Source organism: Genypterus blacodes, unplaced genomic scaffold (assembly GCF_046128005.1).
Source record: "Genypterus blacodes isolate CSIRO-AG114 ecotype Tasmania unplaced genomic scaffold, CSIRO-AGI_Gbla_v1 ptg000076l_1, whole genome shotgun sequence".
NCBI classification, from domain to species: domain Eukaryota; kingdom Metazoa; phylum Chordata; class Actinopteri; order Ophidiiformes; family Ophidiidae; genus Genypterus; species Genypterus blacodes.
In genome coordinates, this window is record NW_027466885.1 from 4,585,655 (window position 1) to 4,603,094 (window position 17,440).

The 17,440-nt window shown below is 41.7% G+C and overlaps 3 protein-coding genes across 11 annotated transcripts; 1 reads left to right on the forward strand and 2 right to left on the reverse strand.

Moving 5' to 3' along the window:
* Positions 1–299: 299 nt before the first annotated feature.
* Positions 300–7,166, reverse strand: kif9 (kinesin family member 9). The gene is made up of 21 exons (XM_076158214.1): positions 6,833–7,166; positions 6,051–6,216; positions 5,047–5,153; positions 4,664–4,894; positions 4,325–4,408; positions 4,125–4,217; positions 3,870–4,017; positions 3,698–3,762; positions 3,522–3,599; positions 3,370–3,438; positions 3,117–3,212; positions 2,978–3,033; positions 2,799–2,862; positions 2,573–2,673; positions 2,254–2,409; positions 1,955–2,163; positions 1,610–1,786; positions 1,434–1,495; positions 1,245–1,334; positions 1,052–1,132; positions 300–682 (listed from the first exon to the last, which is right to left on the reverse strand). Exons 1-20 carry the CDS (start codon positions 6,977–6,979, stop codon positions 1,082–1,084), a joined length of 2,250 nt encoding a protein of 749 aa, XP_076014329.1. The 5' UTR covers positions 6,980–7,166; the 3' UTR covers positions 300–682; positions 1,052–1,081.
* Positions 7,167–7,568: 402 nt separating this feature from the next.
* On the forward strand, positions 7,569–12,304 carry LOC143006806 (uncharacterized). Of its 8 annotated transcripts, XM_076158099.1 has the most exons (15): positions 7,570–7,658; positions 8,024–8,050; positions 8,326–8,379; positions 8,483–8,533; positions 9,033–9,086; positions 9,457–9,510; positions 9,690–9,743; positions 10,113–10,166; positions 10,348–10,401; positions 10,505–10,558; positions 11,061–11,114; positions 11,485–11,538; positions 11,718–11,771; positions 11,876–11,940; positions 12,214–12,304. In XM_076158099.1, exons 1-14 carry the CDS (start codon positions 7,608–7,610, stop codon positions 11,909–11,911), a joined length of 705 nt encoding a protein of 234 aa, XP_076014214.1. In that variant the 5' UTR covers positions 7,570–7,607; the 3' UTR covers positions 11,912–11,940; positions 12,214–12,304. The 8 variants fall into 8 exon arrangements, with proteins under 8 accessions (XP_076014215.1, XP_076014221.1, XP_076014214.1 ...); XM_076158100.1 differs by lacking the exon at positions 8,483–8,533 and having other exon boundaries at positions 7,569–7,658; XM_076158102.1 differs by lacking the exon at positions 10,505–10,558.
* A 214-nt stretch (positions 12,305–12,518) lies between these two features.
* cdv3 (carnitine deficiency-associated gene expressed in ventricle 3) lies at positions 12,519–17,334 on the reverse strand. Of its 2 annotated transcripts, none has more exons than XM_076158108.1 (5): positions 16,922–17,334; positions 15,482–15,555; positions 15,240–15,379; positions 14,917–15,079; positions 12,519–14,293 (listed from the first exon to the last, which is right to left on the reverse strand). In XM_076158108.1, the coding sequence occupies exons 1-5, from the start codon at positions 17,108–17,110 to the stop codon at positions 14,167–14,169; spliced, it is 693 nt and encodes a 230-aa protein (XP_076014223.1). In that variant the 5' UTR covers positions 17,111–17,334; the 3' UTR covers positions 12,519–14,166. The 2 variants fall into 2 exon arrangements, with proteins under 2 accessions (XP_076014223.1, XP_076014222.1); XM_076158107.1 differs by having other exon boundaries at positions 15,482–15,558.
* Between the last annotated feature and the right edge of the window lie 106 nt (positions 17,335–17,440).

Here is a 17,440-nt window from a genome sequence, read left to right on the forward strand (position 1 = left end):
AACCAGATTCACTGCAGCAACATTGTACCTGTATTTAAGCTCCAAGTCCAAATCTGCTTACGTAGTTTATGTTACATTTCTTACATTGGGTACAATAAATATCCGCAGAAAGTGAGTGAATATATTGACAGGCATAGTACTGCTGCCCGGTCAGACAGGAGCTGCTGGTCCACGGTGTCCCTGACACCTGGTCCCTGTCCGTGTACATCACTGTCTCATAGGTCTTCATCAGTGCCACACATTTCCCCATTTGCAGGGGATGCGGTAAGTAAAGTATTAGATCCTGGTGCGACAGGTGAAAACACCATTTTAGGGATTGAAGTCACGGATGCTGCTGAACCCCCGACCGGAGAATGCAGTCAGTGTGACCCAGGGAAAGAGCTAAACTCCAAGTGCCGTCATTCACACTTTTCCTCACAAAATGTTTGGGCGTGTCCCTATATAATTCAGGTATCATTAGCAACCTGGAACGTCTGTATAAGGATCCTGTCAGGAACACCAACAGCTCACCGATTTGCTCCTTGTTCCAGCCATAATTTCTACGTCTCATCTCCTAGCCAACGCTCATTGAGACGTTGGCCTTCGATGTTTCCCCACTCGCTGTTCAATCAGATGGCGCACATCAGAGACAGACTGGCAGATCGCATGCACAGAGCAGCAAGCCACGCTCGAGGGGCGCCGTCTTCATTTAAGAGAAACAGAGGCAATTAGTTTCCCTCACTATTTTATTATCTTATCAAAAAAAGCTAATTATTCAACCAGATAGCAATTTCTTATGAAACTAACACAATTACAATATAATTTCAAGCAGTTTCAAGCACTTGGTTTAAAGTCCAAGCAGTTTTCAAACCTTGCCAACAACAACTTAAAATTAATTGTTTTCAAGGATTTCTAGGACCCATACCAATCCTACAGCTTATTGGATTTTCCAGTCATGTTCTCATCTGTTCAGACAGACGACGGAACCTCCATACTGCATTGAGAGGCAATCTCTAGTGGTGTGGACTGTGCCAGTTTTTAGACAGTGAGTGCTCTGGAAAGTTCCACTCACCTATGGGACAGGGAGAGTTGTGGGGTCTTTTCACTGCCTGGACCCAACAGATGAGACGCTGTGCACTGTCCCGCGGTTTCTCTGTAACAAATACATCAAAGGATTATTGCTTGAATGACCTTTTCTTCATATTTCATTCAGATATGAGAGAAGTAAAAATTCATAGACATTAACATCAGACTGAGGCACTCACCCGTTCCAGCGAATTTTGGCGAGCATTGTAGAAGGAGACCGCACCGAGGCACTCACCAAGGTCAGAGGGAAGCTGCTGATCATCCTTTTCCTTTGAACACAGGAAGAGGAAATCAAGTATCTCAAACGACATTTTAGTCATTGTGTTCTTTTCCCATTGGCTTTAACATTTCACATTTCAATAACTCACTTGTGTTATGACCTTGTCCATCTCCACTTCAGGACAAACCTCTTGATACCAATCTTGAAATTCTGAAGAAAATCATGGGGGGGAAACCTTTAAGTGTTCTTGACTTTCCATGATGCCAAGTGTGTTTTTGCTTCTAAAGAACCGAGCAGGCACAAGATAAATTGTTCCGTACTTACCACTCAGCAGACGCACTCTGCACTGGTCCACCAGGTGTAGACAGTAGTTAGTTTCCGCCTTGGTGCTGCACAGTGCCGCATACTTCTGCTGGTAGCGATCCTTCAGCTTTCTGAGATGCATAACTAAAGCGACATCCGGCTCGTGCAGAGGCTCCCCGTCCAGACCCACAAACTGACCTTCGTAGAGAAACAAACAAGGGCAAATGAGTGAATCCACTTCAAGCCCCACAGTGCCCCCTGCAGGTCCATATTCAACATCCTTTCAATTACTATCTAATCTAATCAAAGCATAATCTCAAGTCTGTTCTAAAATATCTCATTGCCAACATGTTCCATGTTCAGTACCATGGAGTGATCTCAGATTCTTAAATTGCTGTATGGATGCTGTGGTGCAGTCTATCTCTTTCTTGATAGCGTTGACCAGTTCGGTGAGGTTCCTAAGGCGAGCTTGGCGTTCCCGCAGCACGACCTTGTTCTCCCCCAGGATGCGGTTGAGCTCGCTGCCTTGCCCCGACTTAAAATCCTCAAAGGCGTCTGCTTTTGGTGGGGCAGAGCTAGGTGGACAATACAGGAATAGACGTTGTGGTTTGAGCAGCAACTACAAATTCAGGTCTACCAATGATAACGGTTTGCATCACACATACATTCGTGGAGGTTCAGGGCTGGTAGGCTGGGATTCCAGTCTGTCAAGATCCTGACTGCTGTCTGGTGCGGGGGAATCAGTTTTCCTCTCAGACGCTTTCGATTTGCTGTCGACAGGTTTTGGTGAAACTGGGCTCCCACCCCGTTTCTTGCTTGTGCTGAAAAAGCACGAGGAGAATGCCATTCCAATAACATCCAATCAATCACTATTTCACTGTGCAGGTGCTGGCCTGTTTAGATGCTGAAACAATCTAATCCTATATTACATTATTAAATTACTTCTTACAGTAGCATGATCCTCTACATGAGTCAGTCCCTCACCTCTGTTTCTCCTTGAACCGTACTGACTTGCCCTTGCCTGGACTCTGCCTTCCCTGTGTCTGAGCTTCAGCTGCCGCATCCACAGAGCGGCCTTTGGAATCCTGACGAGTTTGTAGAGCAACATACAATATTAAGTTACAGGCAATTCTTATATTAATAATACTTACCTATCCTATGTAAATTATTTTGTGAGTACGGTTCCTTATAGAGTCACATGTTTACTGACCTTGAGTGTTTTCTTTCCTGCCAAGCTCTGACTTGGCTGAGCCTTCGTCTTCTGCTCCAGTTCCCTGCACACACAGTACACACAGACTATGAACAAAGCTTTGCTGTAAAATGAGATTTAAAACATTAAATTATAAAATAACATATCTTGCCCTTCATCCGTTTGTAAGTCATACTCACTGCACAATGAGCTTGAACTGGGCAAACACTGCTTGGATCTGCCCCACACTCAGAATCTATAATACCACCAAAAGAGAGCATCAAGGCGTGCAAAGACACAATGAGTAGTATAATATTGTATTCCTTGTTAGGTACTCACGCTGATCTCCTTCAGGTTTCCATCTAAGTACTGCTGGACTTGACATTGAATCTCAGCCAGCTGGGCTTCAGACTGCGACTCGAAGACGGCACCCGCCTGGTGAAGCATTAACAGAAGTCATGGGTTCTTCATTCAACACTAAACGTGCACATTAGAGAGTAACACCTTGTGCCAGGAACGGGAAAAAGAAGTTAGGAACATTACAATAAACTTATACTGTATGTGTGCCTTCTTGCTTGGCATCTTTACTCACCACAGTGTAGGAAAGAGAAAGCTCCTCTTTCAACAACTCTACCTCCTTCTGGAGTTTCTTGATCTGAGCCTTATCACACAAAAGTGTTCACATAATTATTAACGCACCACTCTATTGACACACCATTTATATACAAAATATGTGAAACTCACAATGGGATCCACGTGTTGGTTGACAGCAGGGTCACTCTTGACACGCTTCATTCTACTGGCAAAACGAAGGGTAGAGAGCTACAAAGAGCATTTTATCAGTAATCATCCAGAGCTTAAGTGCCATAACTTAATAAGAAAGGGACAGCATTATTTCCCTTGCTGTGATCCAAGCTTACCGTTTCTTCCACCTGGGCTTCTTCTCCATAGATGTTGGCGACAAGCACAGTATTAGTGTTTCCACCTAGAGAGACAGAGAAACAAGTGTGAGTAATTAAGATTAGTTTCAAGGCATACACCAGAAAATAAGAGCTATCAGTGTTGGTATAAACGGAGGCCAGGCGGTCACACCCAGCGAGTCTTTGAGGGCATGTGTCAGCTTTGTCTGTCTGATGGGAACGTGGTCTCTGCGGTGGTCAGCCAGGGCCAGGATGGCCTGCTCCAGGAAGGACAAGGATTTGTTGATGTACATGGCTTCCTTGAGCACCCGCCCCTCTGACTGGAAAACAAGATAGTTCATAGTTAGGTGAGCAGTTTAAGATATACAGATAGCCTTCTTAGCCAGTCAAACACGCAGGTGCCCAAGTGGAGCCCACATAAACTCACCCCAGTCTTTCCCACCCTCTCAGATCCAGCCAAATCCACCAGGTTCAGCTTAGAGGTGACGTACTTGGCGTCAGACATCGCGCGTGAGCGACACTATGATTGAGGAATTTGTTTTTATTACATTTAAAGGGGTGATAACAGAATTGAGTGTGAAGGGAAATGTATATTTGGGGCACCAGGAGAGTTAACTGGCCTCATACCTCAATGTGAAGAGTGAAGATGCAGTGAGACCTGGAGGAGTTCCTGTTCAGGGCATGAGATCCAATGATGCGATTCATCTCTCCCTGAGTAAGGACAAAACATTAACAGAAGATGCAGAATTGTACATTTAAGAGAAGTTCACTCCAATATGAGTAAGTCATTATCTACTCAACCACATCTCAGCCCAAACAGCTTTGATAGTACATCATTTAGAAAAATTATGACGTAAATCATGGACTTGAAAATAAACTTTTGATTATATCTTAATGAAAAGAAATTGAGATTGTGATCAATCATTGTATCAGTCCGGGAAATAGAAAAGAGTCCAAACCACAAACCTCAAAAAGCAGATTAAGGGCATCTTCCTCATTGCGGACTGGGTGCAGAGACAGACCTCTGATGAACACTCCTCTGCCCGGCTCCTCTGTCACCACCATGCCCCGAGCAGACAGGGGTGTGGTGCCCAGCACGGAGGACAATAAGTCCACCATGTTCTCGTTATAGATCTCCAGGTAGGACAGGTGGACAGAGAACACCTGCTCAGACCTCTTCTCCACCTCCTGAAACACCTGGATACAAGTTTAGATGCAGCAAACATTAAGTGTGTTGAAATCTATGGTCTCCCCCTGAGAAGCCTTCCTTGCATGAGGTAAAACAATGTGATACAGACAGATAACAGTGTTCCTGGAGCTGCTAGGGACAACTCATGGCCATGAAGTACCTCTTGAAGGGCCCGAGGAATGATGCCTCTCTGCTTGAAAGATTCTGTGGATCCTGTCATGGTGTAGCTCTTCCCTGAACCCGTCTGCCCAAAGCACATCACAGTACCTGACAAATAAATCAATTAACATGCGCAGATGACTGAAACCAGATCATTTGATGAATAAAAAATGTCCCTTTTCCTGGCACACTAGACAATATCACAACAACACAAGGAAAATCAAGTAAAGAGGGATCAACAGTTTAAGTGTCAATAATTAATATCAGCATTCTTGATACTACAGGTCTTACAGAGTGAAAATGGTGATTAATTTGAGAGGCTTTCTGGAAAAACAAAATAAATGTCTGCCCCAGAATATCTTAAGTTTTGATGACTATCAAAAGGAGTGAACGGAAACATGTCAGCGGTCAAGTGACAACCACACAATCAGATATCAACTCTCTTACACTTTGACTTCTATATATTTCAGAAACATAGGAACATTGTACACGAAAACACTACGTTTTGGAGCCATCAGATCATCTCCCATGTGCTGCATATTTTTGATGAAAGAAGAGGTTGAAGAACATCACAACAGTAAAAGGAACCAATTCTTCCATCAAGTTACTGCTCTGTGGCAATATATTGGAATTGTCTTACTCTTCTTAGAAAAATACAATTGGTATCTTACTGAGGCAGGCCTCAATCTTATCAGTCCTATAGCATGCACACATTGAGAAGTGGAAATAAATGTGGTCTGTAATCTGAATACGAAAGCCACATGTATGAAACTGCTGATGTGCAGTTTCCACTGATCCTTTCTGATAAAATGGATTTCCTGTTTGTATGATGAGAGGTGACAAAAAAAACGAGGTGAAATGACCCACTATTCAAAGTACTACTGACTACAAACTTGAGGACTGTCTTCAAATTTTGGGCCACATCAGCTTGGAAAGTGAATGTAGCCATAGTAACACAGCGTCAGTGCACTTTCTGTACAAACTTTAGATAAAGAACAGATCTACCATTATAGCCATCCAGCGCTCCCAGTACCACCCGTCGGGCGACATTGGTGTACACCTCCTCCTGAGGAACGTCCTGCAGGACGCCATCCAGATGGAAAGACCAGGAGGTCTGCTGGTTACTCACTGCCGGCTTCCTTCCTTCTGTCCTCTGATAGATGTTCACTTTCTGATGGACAAACAACAAAAAACTGTTTCAAAAGTAATTTAAGTATTGAGTTGTTTCATCAGTGGAAACCATTCTGTTGTTGATGTTGTCATTGTCTTGTACCATCATCTATCTGCAGATGATGGACCACAACCCTGACATGCTCCTGTAAAAATCATGATGCTCCCTCCATCATGAGGTTTACAGCTGGAATGAGGCCTTTGTGTGCAGTGTCTTTCCCCCCAATCAGCATTGTGAATTTCTGCCATAGATTTGAACATATCTCCTATCTGTCCAACTTTGTCTCATTCAGATAGATTTATAGACACGTAGCGATGCTTTATGGAGAGCCCCTCTTTGGTGTGCTTCCATGAAAATCAGCTTTCTTCTATGTTTTGCTTACATGAAATCCAGATCTTCTGCCATAACTCCTTCAACCTCCACCTGTGCATGGTCTCAACGCTAGAAGAGTGTGGCAGCAGCATCAAATCCCAAATATTTACTGTAAATTGGGAATGTTCTGGTCTTAATATATGCTTGTAGTGTTTTCTTTATGGACACAGATGTGAATGTCCTTTACATGTCATCAGTGATTAATTACGAGGAGTTAATGGAATTAAACCAAACCAGGTCTTACTTTTTCGTCAGGCAAACATTCAATAAGTTCCTGGGCGAAGTCTGTCGTTGGTCTGACGCGGACGAACACGCCTACTCCACTGGCGTGCACCTCCATGTCGGCTTTGAACGAAACAGCACCCGAACGGGCCGGAGATTTACGGATCATGGGGGAACACCGTGTGACAGTGTTACCCAGGATAAGATCATATATGTGGCGACAAAGTGCATCATTTCACTGTTGTTTTCTTTTTACGTCGTACCTTAAAGGTGGATTGTCAGAACCTGGAATTGCGTCACATCGGACCACCGGCTCTTGCGGTCATAGCTTGTCCGCAGCGCGCTCGTGTTTAAGATTTGACGCCATGACTCGGCGTCTCTCTGTCTCTGCGCGTCGTGACAACAAACGGGAGCGCGCGCGCCCTGGAGACCGCTACGGCGGAGCTCGCGCGCACTGCACATCTTGCATTAACGCGTGCATCTTAAATGACGCACAGAATAACTATTTATAACTATATTTATCGTTGAAATGCACCAATTCATAACTTTACTATGTTGTAATTTAGAAATGTATGTAAATTGACATTTTGAAAATTTACAAACAAAATTGTTTTTTGAATGTGTATTTTGATTGTTAAAACATTAGTTGTTTTTTTACAGTTGGAGAAATTTAAATATATAAAAACTTTTACTATTAACCCAGTCTTTGGACATTAAGCAAAGCACAAAATACGGACTCCACCCACCAACATGTCGCTATAAAACAGGGCTCAGAGTGAACAGGATGCTGATTCAAGATGAGAGGCATCATACTTGTGTGTTTGGCCCTTTCAGCAACAGGAGGAAAGGTAGAGCGTTAGAGACCTCTTTCATCACTTTTTAGGGTTACACTATGGCGGATTTCTGGTGTTTTGTGCTGTGAGACCTTAAAGTTTTATTCTCTATGGTTCTTTTACCATATACTCTGCTTCAGACCTTCAGTACTTAATACGCTGCTTCAGTCTTCAGCTTTTGTTTGCTTGTTATTTTTTTTAAAACAGCAATATGGTTTCCCAAAAACTGATGAAAAAGCTGAACTAAGGAGTACAACATGTTATTGCTGCTTTGTTTGTTTTTGTAATGTTCAGTGTCAATGTCCTATCAGGATCAGATCAATAAAATCAATTTATGTCAAATAAGATGTTAATTACAGTGTACTGCTTTTGTGTTGCAGGGGAAGAATAACCGCAAATGTCCAAAGGTAAGAGACTTATTTGATTACTTCCCATCAGTTTTAGGGTCTGAATACGCTGCTTCAGTCTTCAGCTTTTGTTTGCTTGTTATTTTTTTGGAAACAGCAATATGGTTCCCCAAGAACTGATGAAAAAGCTGAAATAAAGACATAAAACATGTTATTGCTGATTTGTTTGTTTGTTTTTTCAACGTTCAGTGTCAATGTCCTATCAGGATCAGATCAATAAAATCAATTTATGTCAAATAAGATGTCGATTAAAGTATAGAATTTTTGTGTTTCAGAATCAGATTGGCAGCTGTCGTCTATCACCCCTGACACAGGCCAAACCAGAAAAGGTAGACAGAGACTTATTTGATCACTTTTTTGGGTTAAACTATGGCAGATTTCTGGTGTTTTTGATTTTATCTAAAGGTTAAGCAGGTTTTGTAATGCTTTCAGTTGCCACGAGGGATCGGATTGGGCCCCCTGTCAGCAGCCAAACCGGAACAGGTCGACAAGAGACTTATTTGATTATTTCCCATCAGTTTTAGGGTTAAAATATGGCAGATTTCTAGTGTTTTTGATTTGATCAAGTGTTGGTGAACCAGGATTTGTAAAATGTTCTCTTTGTGTTCCGTTTCTAAATCTTCATATTGAAGTCTTGCTGAGTAAAACCACAGTAAGACGAGATTTACTGTGTTTTGTGCTATGAGAGCTCAGGCTTTATAGTTCTATTCTCTATGGTTCTCTTACCATATACTCTGCTTCAGACCTTCAGTACTTAATACGCTACTTCAGTCTGCAGCTTTTGTTTGCTTGTTATTTTTTCTAAAAACAGCAATATGGTTTCCCAAAAACTGATGAAAAAGCTGAACTAAAGAGCTACAACATGTTATTGCTGCTTTGTTTGTTTTTTAACGTTCAGTGTCAATGTCCTATCAGGATCAGATCAATAAAATCAATTTGTCAATTAAGATGTTAATTACAGCGTACTGCTTTTGTGTTGCAGGAGCTGATTGGCGTCAAAAACTTAATGCCCCTGTCAGCAGCCAAACCGCAACAGGTAGACAAGAGACTTATTTGATTATTTCCCATCAGTTTGAGGGTTAAAATATGGCAGATTTCTGGTGTTTTGTGCTGTGAGACTTTATAGTTCTATTCTCTATGGTTCTCTTACCATATACTCTGCTTCAGACCTTCAGTACTGAATACGCTGCTTCAGTCTTCAGCTTTTGTTTACTTGTTATTTTTTGGAAACAGCAATATGGTTTCCCAAGAACTGATGAAAAAGCTGAAATAAAGAGATAAAACACGTTACTGCTGCTTTGTTTGTTTTTTAACGTTCAGTGTCAATATCCTATCAGGATCAGATCAATAAAATCAATTTATGTCAAATAAGATGTTGATTAAAGTATAGAACTTTTGTGTTTCAGAAGCCGATTGGCATCAATCGTCCAATATTCCCGCCAGAGGCCAAACCACCAAAGGTAGACAGAGACTTATTTGATCACTTTTTAGGGTTGAATTATGGCAGATTTCTGGTGTTTTTTTATTGCTGCTTTGTTTGTTTTTTAACGTTCAGTGTCAATGTCCTATCAGGATCAGATCAATAAAATCAATTTGTCAATTAAGATGTTAATTACAGCGTACTGCTTTTGTGTTGCAGGAGCTGATTGGCGTCAAAAACTTAATGCCCCTGTCAGCAGCCAAACCGCAACAGGTAGACAGAGACTTATTTGATTATTTCCCATCAGTTTGAGGGTTAAAATATGGCAGATTTCTGGTGTTTTGTGCTGTGAGACTTTATAGTTCTATTCTCTATGGTTCTCTTACCATATACTCTGCTTCAGACCTTCAGTACTGAATACGCTGCTTCAGTCTTCAGCTTTTGTTTACTTGTTATTTTTTGGAAACAGCAATATGGTTTCCCAAGAACTGATGAAAAAGCTGAAATAAAGAAATAAAACACGTTACTGCTGCTTTGTTTGTTTTTTAACGTTCAGTGTCAATATCCTATCAGGATCAGATCAATAAAATCAATTTATGTCAAATAAGATGTTGATTAAAGTATAGAACTTTTGTGTTTCAGAAGCCGATTGGCATCAATCGTCCAAAATTCCCGTCAGAGGCCAAACCACCAAAGGTAGACAGAGACTTATTTGATCACTTTTTAGGGTTGAATTATGGCAGATTTCTGGTGTTTTTTTATTGCTGCTTTGTTTGTTTTTTAACGTTCAGTGTCAATATCCTATCAGGATCAGATCAATAAAATCAATTTATGTCAAATAAGATGTTGATTAAAGTATAGAACTTTTGTGTTTCAGAAGCCGATTGGCATCAATCGTCCAAAATTCCCGTCAGAGGCCAAACCACCAAAGGTAGACAGAGACTTATTTGATCACTTTTTAGGGTTGAATTATGGCAGATTTCTGGTGTTTTTGATTTTATCTAAAGGTTAAGCAGGTTTTGTAATGCTTTCAGGAGCCACGAGGGATCAGATTTGGCTTCCTCCTGTCAGCAGCCAAACCGGAACAGGTCGACAAGAGACTTATTTGATTATTTCCCATCAGTTTTAGGGTTAAAATATGGCAGATTTCTAGTGTTTTTGATTTGATCAAGTGTTGGTGAACCAGGATTTGTAAAATGTTCTCTTTGTGTTCCGTTTCTAAATCTTCATATTGAAGTCTTGCTGAGTAAAACCACAGTAAGACGAGATTTACTGTGTTTTGTGCTATGAGAGCTCAGGCTTTATAGTTCTATTCTCTATGGTTCTCTTACATATACATATACTGCTTCAGACCTTCAGTACTTAATACGCTGCTTCAGTCTGCAGCTTTTGTTTGCTTGTTATTTTTTTTAAAAACAGCAATATGGTTTCCCAAAAACTGATGAAAAAGCTGAACTAAAGAGCTACAACATGTTATTGCTGCTTTGTTTGTTTTTTAACGTTCAGTGTCAATATCCTATCAGGATCAGATCAATAAAATCAATTTGTCAATTAAGATGTTAATTACAGCGTACTGCTTTTGTGTTGCAGGAGCTGATTGGCGTCAAAAACTTAATGCCCCTGTCAGCAGCCAAACCGCAACAGGTAGACAAGAGACTTATTCGATTATTTCCCATCAGTTTGAGGGTTAAAATATGGCAGATTTCTGGTGTTTTGTGCTGTGAGACTTTATAGTTCTATTCTCTATGGTTCTCTTACCATATACTCTGCTTCAGACCTTCAGTACTGAATACGCTGCTTCAGTCTTCAGCTTTTGTGTACTTGTTATTTTTTGGAAACAGCAATATGGTTTCCCAAGAACTGATGAAAAAGCTGAAATAAAGAAATAAAACACGTTACTGCTGCTTTGTTTGTTTTTTAACGTTCAGTGTCAATATCCTATCAGGATCAGATCAATGAAATCAATTTATGTCAAATAAGATGTTGATTAAAGTATAGAACTTTTGTGTTTCAGAAGCCGATTGGCATCAATCGTCCAAAATTCCCGTCAGAGGCCAAACCACCAAAGGTAGACAGAGACTTATTTGATCACTTTTTAGGGTTGAATTATGGCAGATTTCTGGTGTTTTTTTATTGCTGCTTTGTTTGTTTTTTAACGTTCAGTGTCAATGTCCTATCAGGATCAGATCAATAAAATCAATTTGTCAATTAAGATGTTAATTACAGCGTACTGCTTTTGTGTTGCAGGAGCTGATTGGCGTCAACAAAATAATGCCCCTGTCAGCAGCCAAACCGCAACAGGTAGACAGAGACTTATTTGATCACTTTTTAGGGTTGAATTATGGCAGATTTCTGGTGTTTTTGATTCTATCTCAAAGGTAAAGCAGGATTTGTAATGCTTTCAGATGCCACCTGGGTCCAGAATGGGCCAACATGTTTAGCAGCCGGTTAAGCAGCCAAACCGGGACAGGTAGGCACGAGACTTTTTGATTATTTCCCATCAGTTTTAGGGTTAAAATATGGCAGATTTCTAGAGCTTCTGATTTGATCAAAAGTATTGGTAAAACTACTGAAGATTAATACCAAGATATCAAATTGTTGGAAGCATATCCTAATTAATTTCTTTCCTTCAGAAGAGTAAAATCTGTAAGCCCTACAAGAGCACATTTAAGTGACGCTGGATAACATGCACCAAACAGAAGTTGTGTGAATGAAGTTTGTTTGCTTTTACATGTAAACGAAGGATTTGCAGTGAAGCAAAAGAAGACATCACTCTGCTTACATCACGTTCACTCTGAATATGTACAATCTTGATTAAAGGCATTGAAAATTTGTTTTGCATCATTTGAAAATTCTTTGGCTGTATGTGTTTGAATACTGAATGCTGAATTTCAAATTCCCTTTTCAGAAATGGGCACTCCTGCAAACAGCTACCCTTTCCTTTGGTTGGGTGGGAGAAGGGAAATATAAAAAATATTATTACATCTATATATAGAAATAAGGAATGACATAGTTCAAACAGCCAACCATAAAAATACAGACAGGATATCATTCACAAGGATCACTTTATTTTTGTGTTAGGCTCTTTTCATTAGAAATATTCACTACTTCCATCCAGCAGGAATCAACATTCCCCACCCCTGACAACTTTTCTGGAAGAGACAGAAACATAGAACATAAATCCAGTTCTTCACCACCTGTCTACACATAATTATGAATGATAAATAGCCATTTGATTGACTCATCATGTGTGCCACTGTTTAAGTGGAAAGTGGTCTCATTGTATTTAGTCAAATAGTTGCTGTAACTTTGGAATGGGAAGTTATGCACATGAGACAACATGCTGACCTATAGAGAAGCCTTGATACAATGAATCATTAAAACTGGGGATGGAAAGTTACACTTTACGGCTAATTATAAAAGTAATGAATGGAGTAATTAAATCAGATATTCTTATGCATTTAGAGTGGTTTCCTTGCTGCAGACTGTGCAATTCTCTACAATGTAACTTGTGGAAACACAGTTAAGCATTTGTTTCACTTACCAAAATAATGTTTCCAGATTAGAATATGAGCTTTAATTACGCTTTGGCTGATTTCTACAGAGACCAAAAGAAAACTGGGCAGCAAACCAAACAGTTCATATGAAAGATGGTTAGTAGTTGTAATCATCGGGAAAACAACAGCACTACATTCCTGAACAGAGGAATTTGTTTCTTTTTGAACACGTTATTTCACACAGTGGTGAGATCCAGAGGCAGGCAACAGCCCATGAGACAAGCAAAGTTCTCCTCAGATGACAAAGCAGTTTCTCTCTAACAGTAAGGCCACTTTAAATAGTAAAACTAAAGGAGGACCAAAACCTATCACCTCTTGTCCACAGCTCTCTGCAGTGTCAGAGTGTCACCATCACAAAGGGAAAACAGCTTCAAGTTTATGAGCCGATAATGCCAGCTTGTACGTGAGTGTGTGTGTGTGTGTGTGGAGGAGGGGGGTGGTGGGTGGGGAGCCGGGGCGAGTTGGTGTTTGCCCCGTTCACCACCACAGCGAAAGAAAAAGCTCAGTTCACAAGGTCACCACAGCGATGCAGCTGAGGTAGTCTCCCCACACCTGTAGCCCAAACCGCAAAACACACACCCCCAAATACCACGTGCGATTGGGTTATAACGATTTTGCAAAAAATAGATATTTTCACTGAAGTCTGTAAAATCATCTTGCCTTAAGTCATCTTCCATCCTCTGTGGCTTTTATCGAAGCAAGTTGAAGTCCAGAGAGAAGTTGCAACACGCAACTGCTGCTTTGAATGAAATCCGCAAAGGACAACAATGTTGTCATTTGCTGCTGCCGCAGTGTCGTACGTATGGGTGTTTTTCACTAATTCCATTTAATTTATTCCCCGTTTCATCAGCCCCTTCAGATGCAGTTCCTCAGTTTTGCCAACCAAATGCGTGTAATGCATGTCCATGACGTATGTGGAGGGAGTGTAGCTGTATGTGCATGTAGTTGTATCACTATGTGTGTGTGTGTGTACGTGTGTGTGTGTGCGTGTGTGCGTGTCTGTGTGGGCAATAAACACTGTGGTGATGGTGGCAACGCGAGCTTGGTTGGGACTGCAGTCCGCAGAGCTGGAGTCCAGCGTCTTTCAGGGGCCTGGGCAGGACCTTGCTGGAGGGGCCAGGGGACGGAGGGGAGCGGCTCTACTTATCCCCCAGTATGGCGTACTGGTTGTCAAGCTGCAAATGCTGAACAGAAGAGCCGCTGTTCTCCTCTCTGCCACGGTTCCTGTGTTTCACCACCTCAAAGGTCTTCTCCATTTCTCTGTCCCTACAGGACACAAAACATACACACAGTCCAGTTTAGTCAACTGCACCATGACGTCGACATCTCAACGGGGGATTTGTATAAAGAAACATACCAAAGCTGAAATTAAGAAGATGACAGGGACAGCAGGAAAAATCCAAAAGTGGATTTGAATTTTTTTTTCTCCCAGGAACAAACAGAGGACACGGGAGGACATCGCGTTAGGTCCAGAAAAACACATGTGCTGAGTCAGTAGTTGTAGAACTAAAGAACATGTCTTTGGCGCCAAGGTCGACTAGCGGGCGGGGTTAGGACACCCAGAGGGCCAGAGGATTAGCATCAGATGCAGCCCCTCTTCACATAAATATCACATTAACCATTTTCTATTTAACTATGATGTCCTCTACTATGCCTCATCATAAAGTTGTTCGTTTCACATTATGTTAATTCATGAAGAATGGCTGACACAGATTACTTTGTATTTCTTGTACAAGTGGTTGGGAAGAGATCGACGAACTGAATGCCAGCGATATTGTGATATTTGTTTTTACTAACAGGATCAAACCAATTTGTACCGAGTTGATAAACGAGGCCCAATGTGTAAAGCGTAAAGGAAAAACACGCTATAAAACCGTAACTTCACTTACTTGCGTGTCTCAACGTGCTTGGCAGTGGCCAGTAAAGTGGGGAACTGTGTGTCGCTGTAGATCTCTGGAGGTCCCTGGTTGGGGGCTCTTTTGGTCGTAGTCAGTCGAGCCCCAGGAGGACGGTAAACACCAGCGGGCTTGGCTTCAGGCACCTCCTCTTCCTCTGTAGTCACATAGAAGCCACCAGTTAGGGGAAGGTCTTCATCATCAGAGGGAACGTGACTTAATCTACCTTTGCTGGCCTTTAAAGAACACATTCAGCCCTAGTTCCTGAACCTTTTGTTGACAAAAGCCTGTAAAGCCTCTGGAGCCGGTTTACTCACCCACAGGCGCAGCAGCCGGAGCAGGGGGAGGAGCGCCGGATTTGTTCCAGGGGCCAGAAAATTTGTCTCCACTGACCAGGATGATCTCTCCATCCTCGCCGACTTCCTCTTTCTCATACTCTTCCTCCTCTTTCTCGTCGCTGTTAAAGGCCCAGAGAGAACAACCAGGGTCAAAAGAGATGAGACACATGTTAAGCCCTGAGACATTTGGATGGGAAAGGCGATGCGAGCAACCAACTCACCTCATCTGTAAAGCTTGGAGCCGGAGACCACTGTAGTCCACTTCCTTCTGCTCAAACTCTTTCCACTCCTCATCCTCCTTGAGAGAATGACAATCTCAACTGAATTACAGTAAAATGATAGGAATAATCTGTCACAAAAACCTAGATTGAAACACATCTTTAGCAAAATGGGATCAGATGTTTAAATGATGTTGAACCTCACCATAACAGTTGTCTTCCGTTTTACAGTATCCTATTACTTTCTACTTTGACTTTAGGGCTGCACTCTTTCTTAAACTGCCATTAGTCATTGCTGGGTGATTTATTTATTTATTAATTTTTTTTTAATTGTGCTTAAAGACTGAAAACTATTTTGAAATTTCCTCGTAGAGCCTCATACACGAGGGATGGCAACTGAAGTGATTTTTGTCGTACGTTTGCTACATTGACTGTATGCAAACGATGAGTCGAAGCTAGAAGGCGAAATTTATACCAAATGGCGCCTGGGCCTGGATTAGAGCAGCGGTTATTAGAATTAAGAGAAGAATGGCGGTTAATTCCACGATAGCACGAGCGCGCGTGGACTTTAAAAAAAAAACCATTTTATTTTGGAGACATTTGACCACTTCCGACTATTTGTCCAGTCAAAGCTACGTGACCGACAAATTCGCTCGAGCGGTGCCGAAATTCTCCGGTGTAACGGAGAAACAAGTGACCGCGTTCACTGGTGACTTCAACGGGAATGAGTCAGTTGTTGCTTCGGTAACAGCAGATATTGAGGGATGAACGCCTCACTATTACGTTTATGCAAATAATTAAAGGAAATCACGAAGCGCCGGGTCACCATTTTGCGTCTTGGACTATCCAAACTCGAAGAAAAATAACTAAATTTCATCTTCCAGTTTATCATTTTTCAATGGAACGTTAGCGTCTCTACAAACAAGACATTAATATACACAAATCTGAAAGGATTGTGCAATAAAAGGTCCGAAAAGGCCCTTTAAAAAAAAAAAAAAAAAACGGTTCGGTGTGTATTGTACTGCATTATTCAAGGAGCAGCCCCCCATGCTAAAAGAAAATGTTAATTAGAGCCGCGTCTTCTAACATACCAGATAAAATAATTTCAAAATACCATACAAGCTTTAATCAAAACAGATAAGGCAGATAAAAGCAGAACACCGAGAACCTAAAATGTAGCAAAATAGGCAAACATTTTTCTTTTCGACCGCTGACTCGTGCTAAAGTCAACAGTAAACGTGGTCACTCGTTAATCCAGAACACCGGTCACAAGGAGCCATATGCTACCAATCTCCGCGATATTCGTCACAAATGCGTGGTAAATCGTCACCCGGCGTAGAAAGCTGTTAGCTAAAATGAACCGATTACGCAGTTATACGGAATTTGACACCACACCGGTTAAGGCAAAAAGTTACCGGATAGTATAGCTTTAGCAAATGCTACCTTCTCAATCTGTGATTGACCGTCCTGATTCTCGTTTTTTGCCGACTTTTCCTTCTCCTTCTTGGTCTTTTTCAACACCATAGGAGTAGGCCCGGCGGTGGTCTCCTTGCCCTTTCCCTTTTCTTTCTTCTTCTTTTTATCCCGCTTGGCAAAGAAATCGTCCAGGCTCTTCTCTGTCACATCCGCCATTTTCAAAGAGTAGCGTTCGCTAGTTAGCTGACGGAGCAATGACAAATGTGAAAATCTGATTTCGGCGATTGAGGACAGCTGTTACAACGGCCAGAGGACACAGAGTCGCTCCTTAATCCGACGTTTTAACTTCTCCAGAGACGGATAAAAAGCGTCCAGTCGGATTTTCTGCTTCTGCCGCTCGCTGCCCTGTCAACCATGCCATGCAGGGGCTATCTGACAAATATGTGCCGGGGCCCGGATGCACTTCCAGCTTCACCCGGATATGAAAGGAACTGAATCATAAAAACGTTAACAAAAAAACGCCCCCCCAGAAAATGGACTAAAAGA

Coding starts and splice junctions, on each gene's coding strand:
- LOC143006806 (XM_076158099.1), top strand. CDS start 7,608: ATGAGAGGCATCATACTTGTGTGTTTGGCCCTTTCAGCAACAGGAGGA. Junction 8,051..8,325: donor ATAACCGCAAATGTCCAAAG/GTAAGAGACTTA, acceptor TTTGTGTTTCAG/AATCAGATTGGCAGCTGTCG. Junction 11,115..11,484: donor CAGCAGCCAAACCGCAACAG/GTAGACAAGAGA, acceptor TTTGTGTTTCAG/AAGCCGATTGGCATCAATCG.
- cdv3 (XM_076158107.1), bottom strand. CDS start 17,110: ATGGCGGATGTGACAGAGAAGAGCCTGGACGATTTCTTTGCCAAGCGG. Junction 15,080..15,239: donor TCCGGCTGCTGCGCCTGTGG/GTGAGTAAACCG, acceptor ATGTGACTACAG/AGGAAGAGGAGGTGCCTGAA. Junction 14,294..14,916: donor AAGCACGTTGAGACACGCAA/GTAAGTGAAGTT, acceptor TGTGTCCTGTAG/GGACAGAGAAATGGAGAAGA.
- kif9 (XM_076158214.1), bottom strand. CDS start 6,979: ATGATCCGTAAATCTCCGGCCCGTTCGGGTGCTGTTTCGTTCAAAGCC. Junction 3,600..3,697: donor AAGCCCAGGTGGAAGAAACG/GTAAGCTTGGAT, acceptor TGCTCTTTGTAG/CTCTCTACCCTTCGTTTTGC. Junction 1,787..1,954: donor GAATCTGAGATCACTCCATG/GTACTGAACATG, acceptor TTCTCTACGAAG/GTCAGTTTGTGGGTCTGGAC.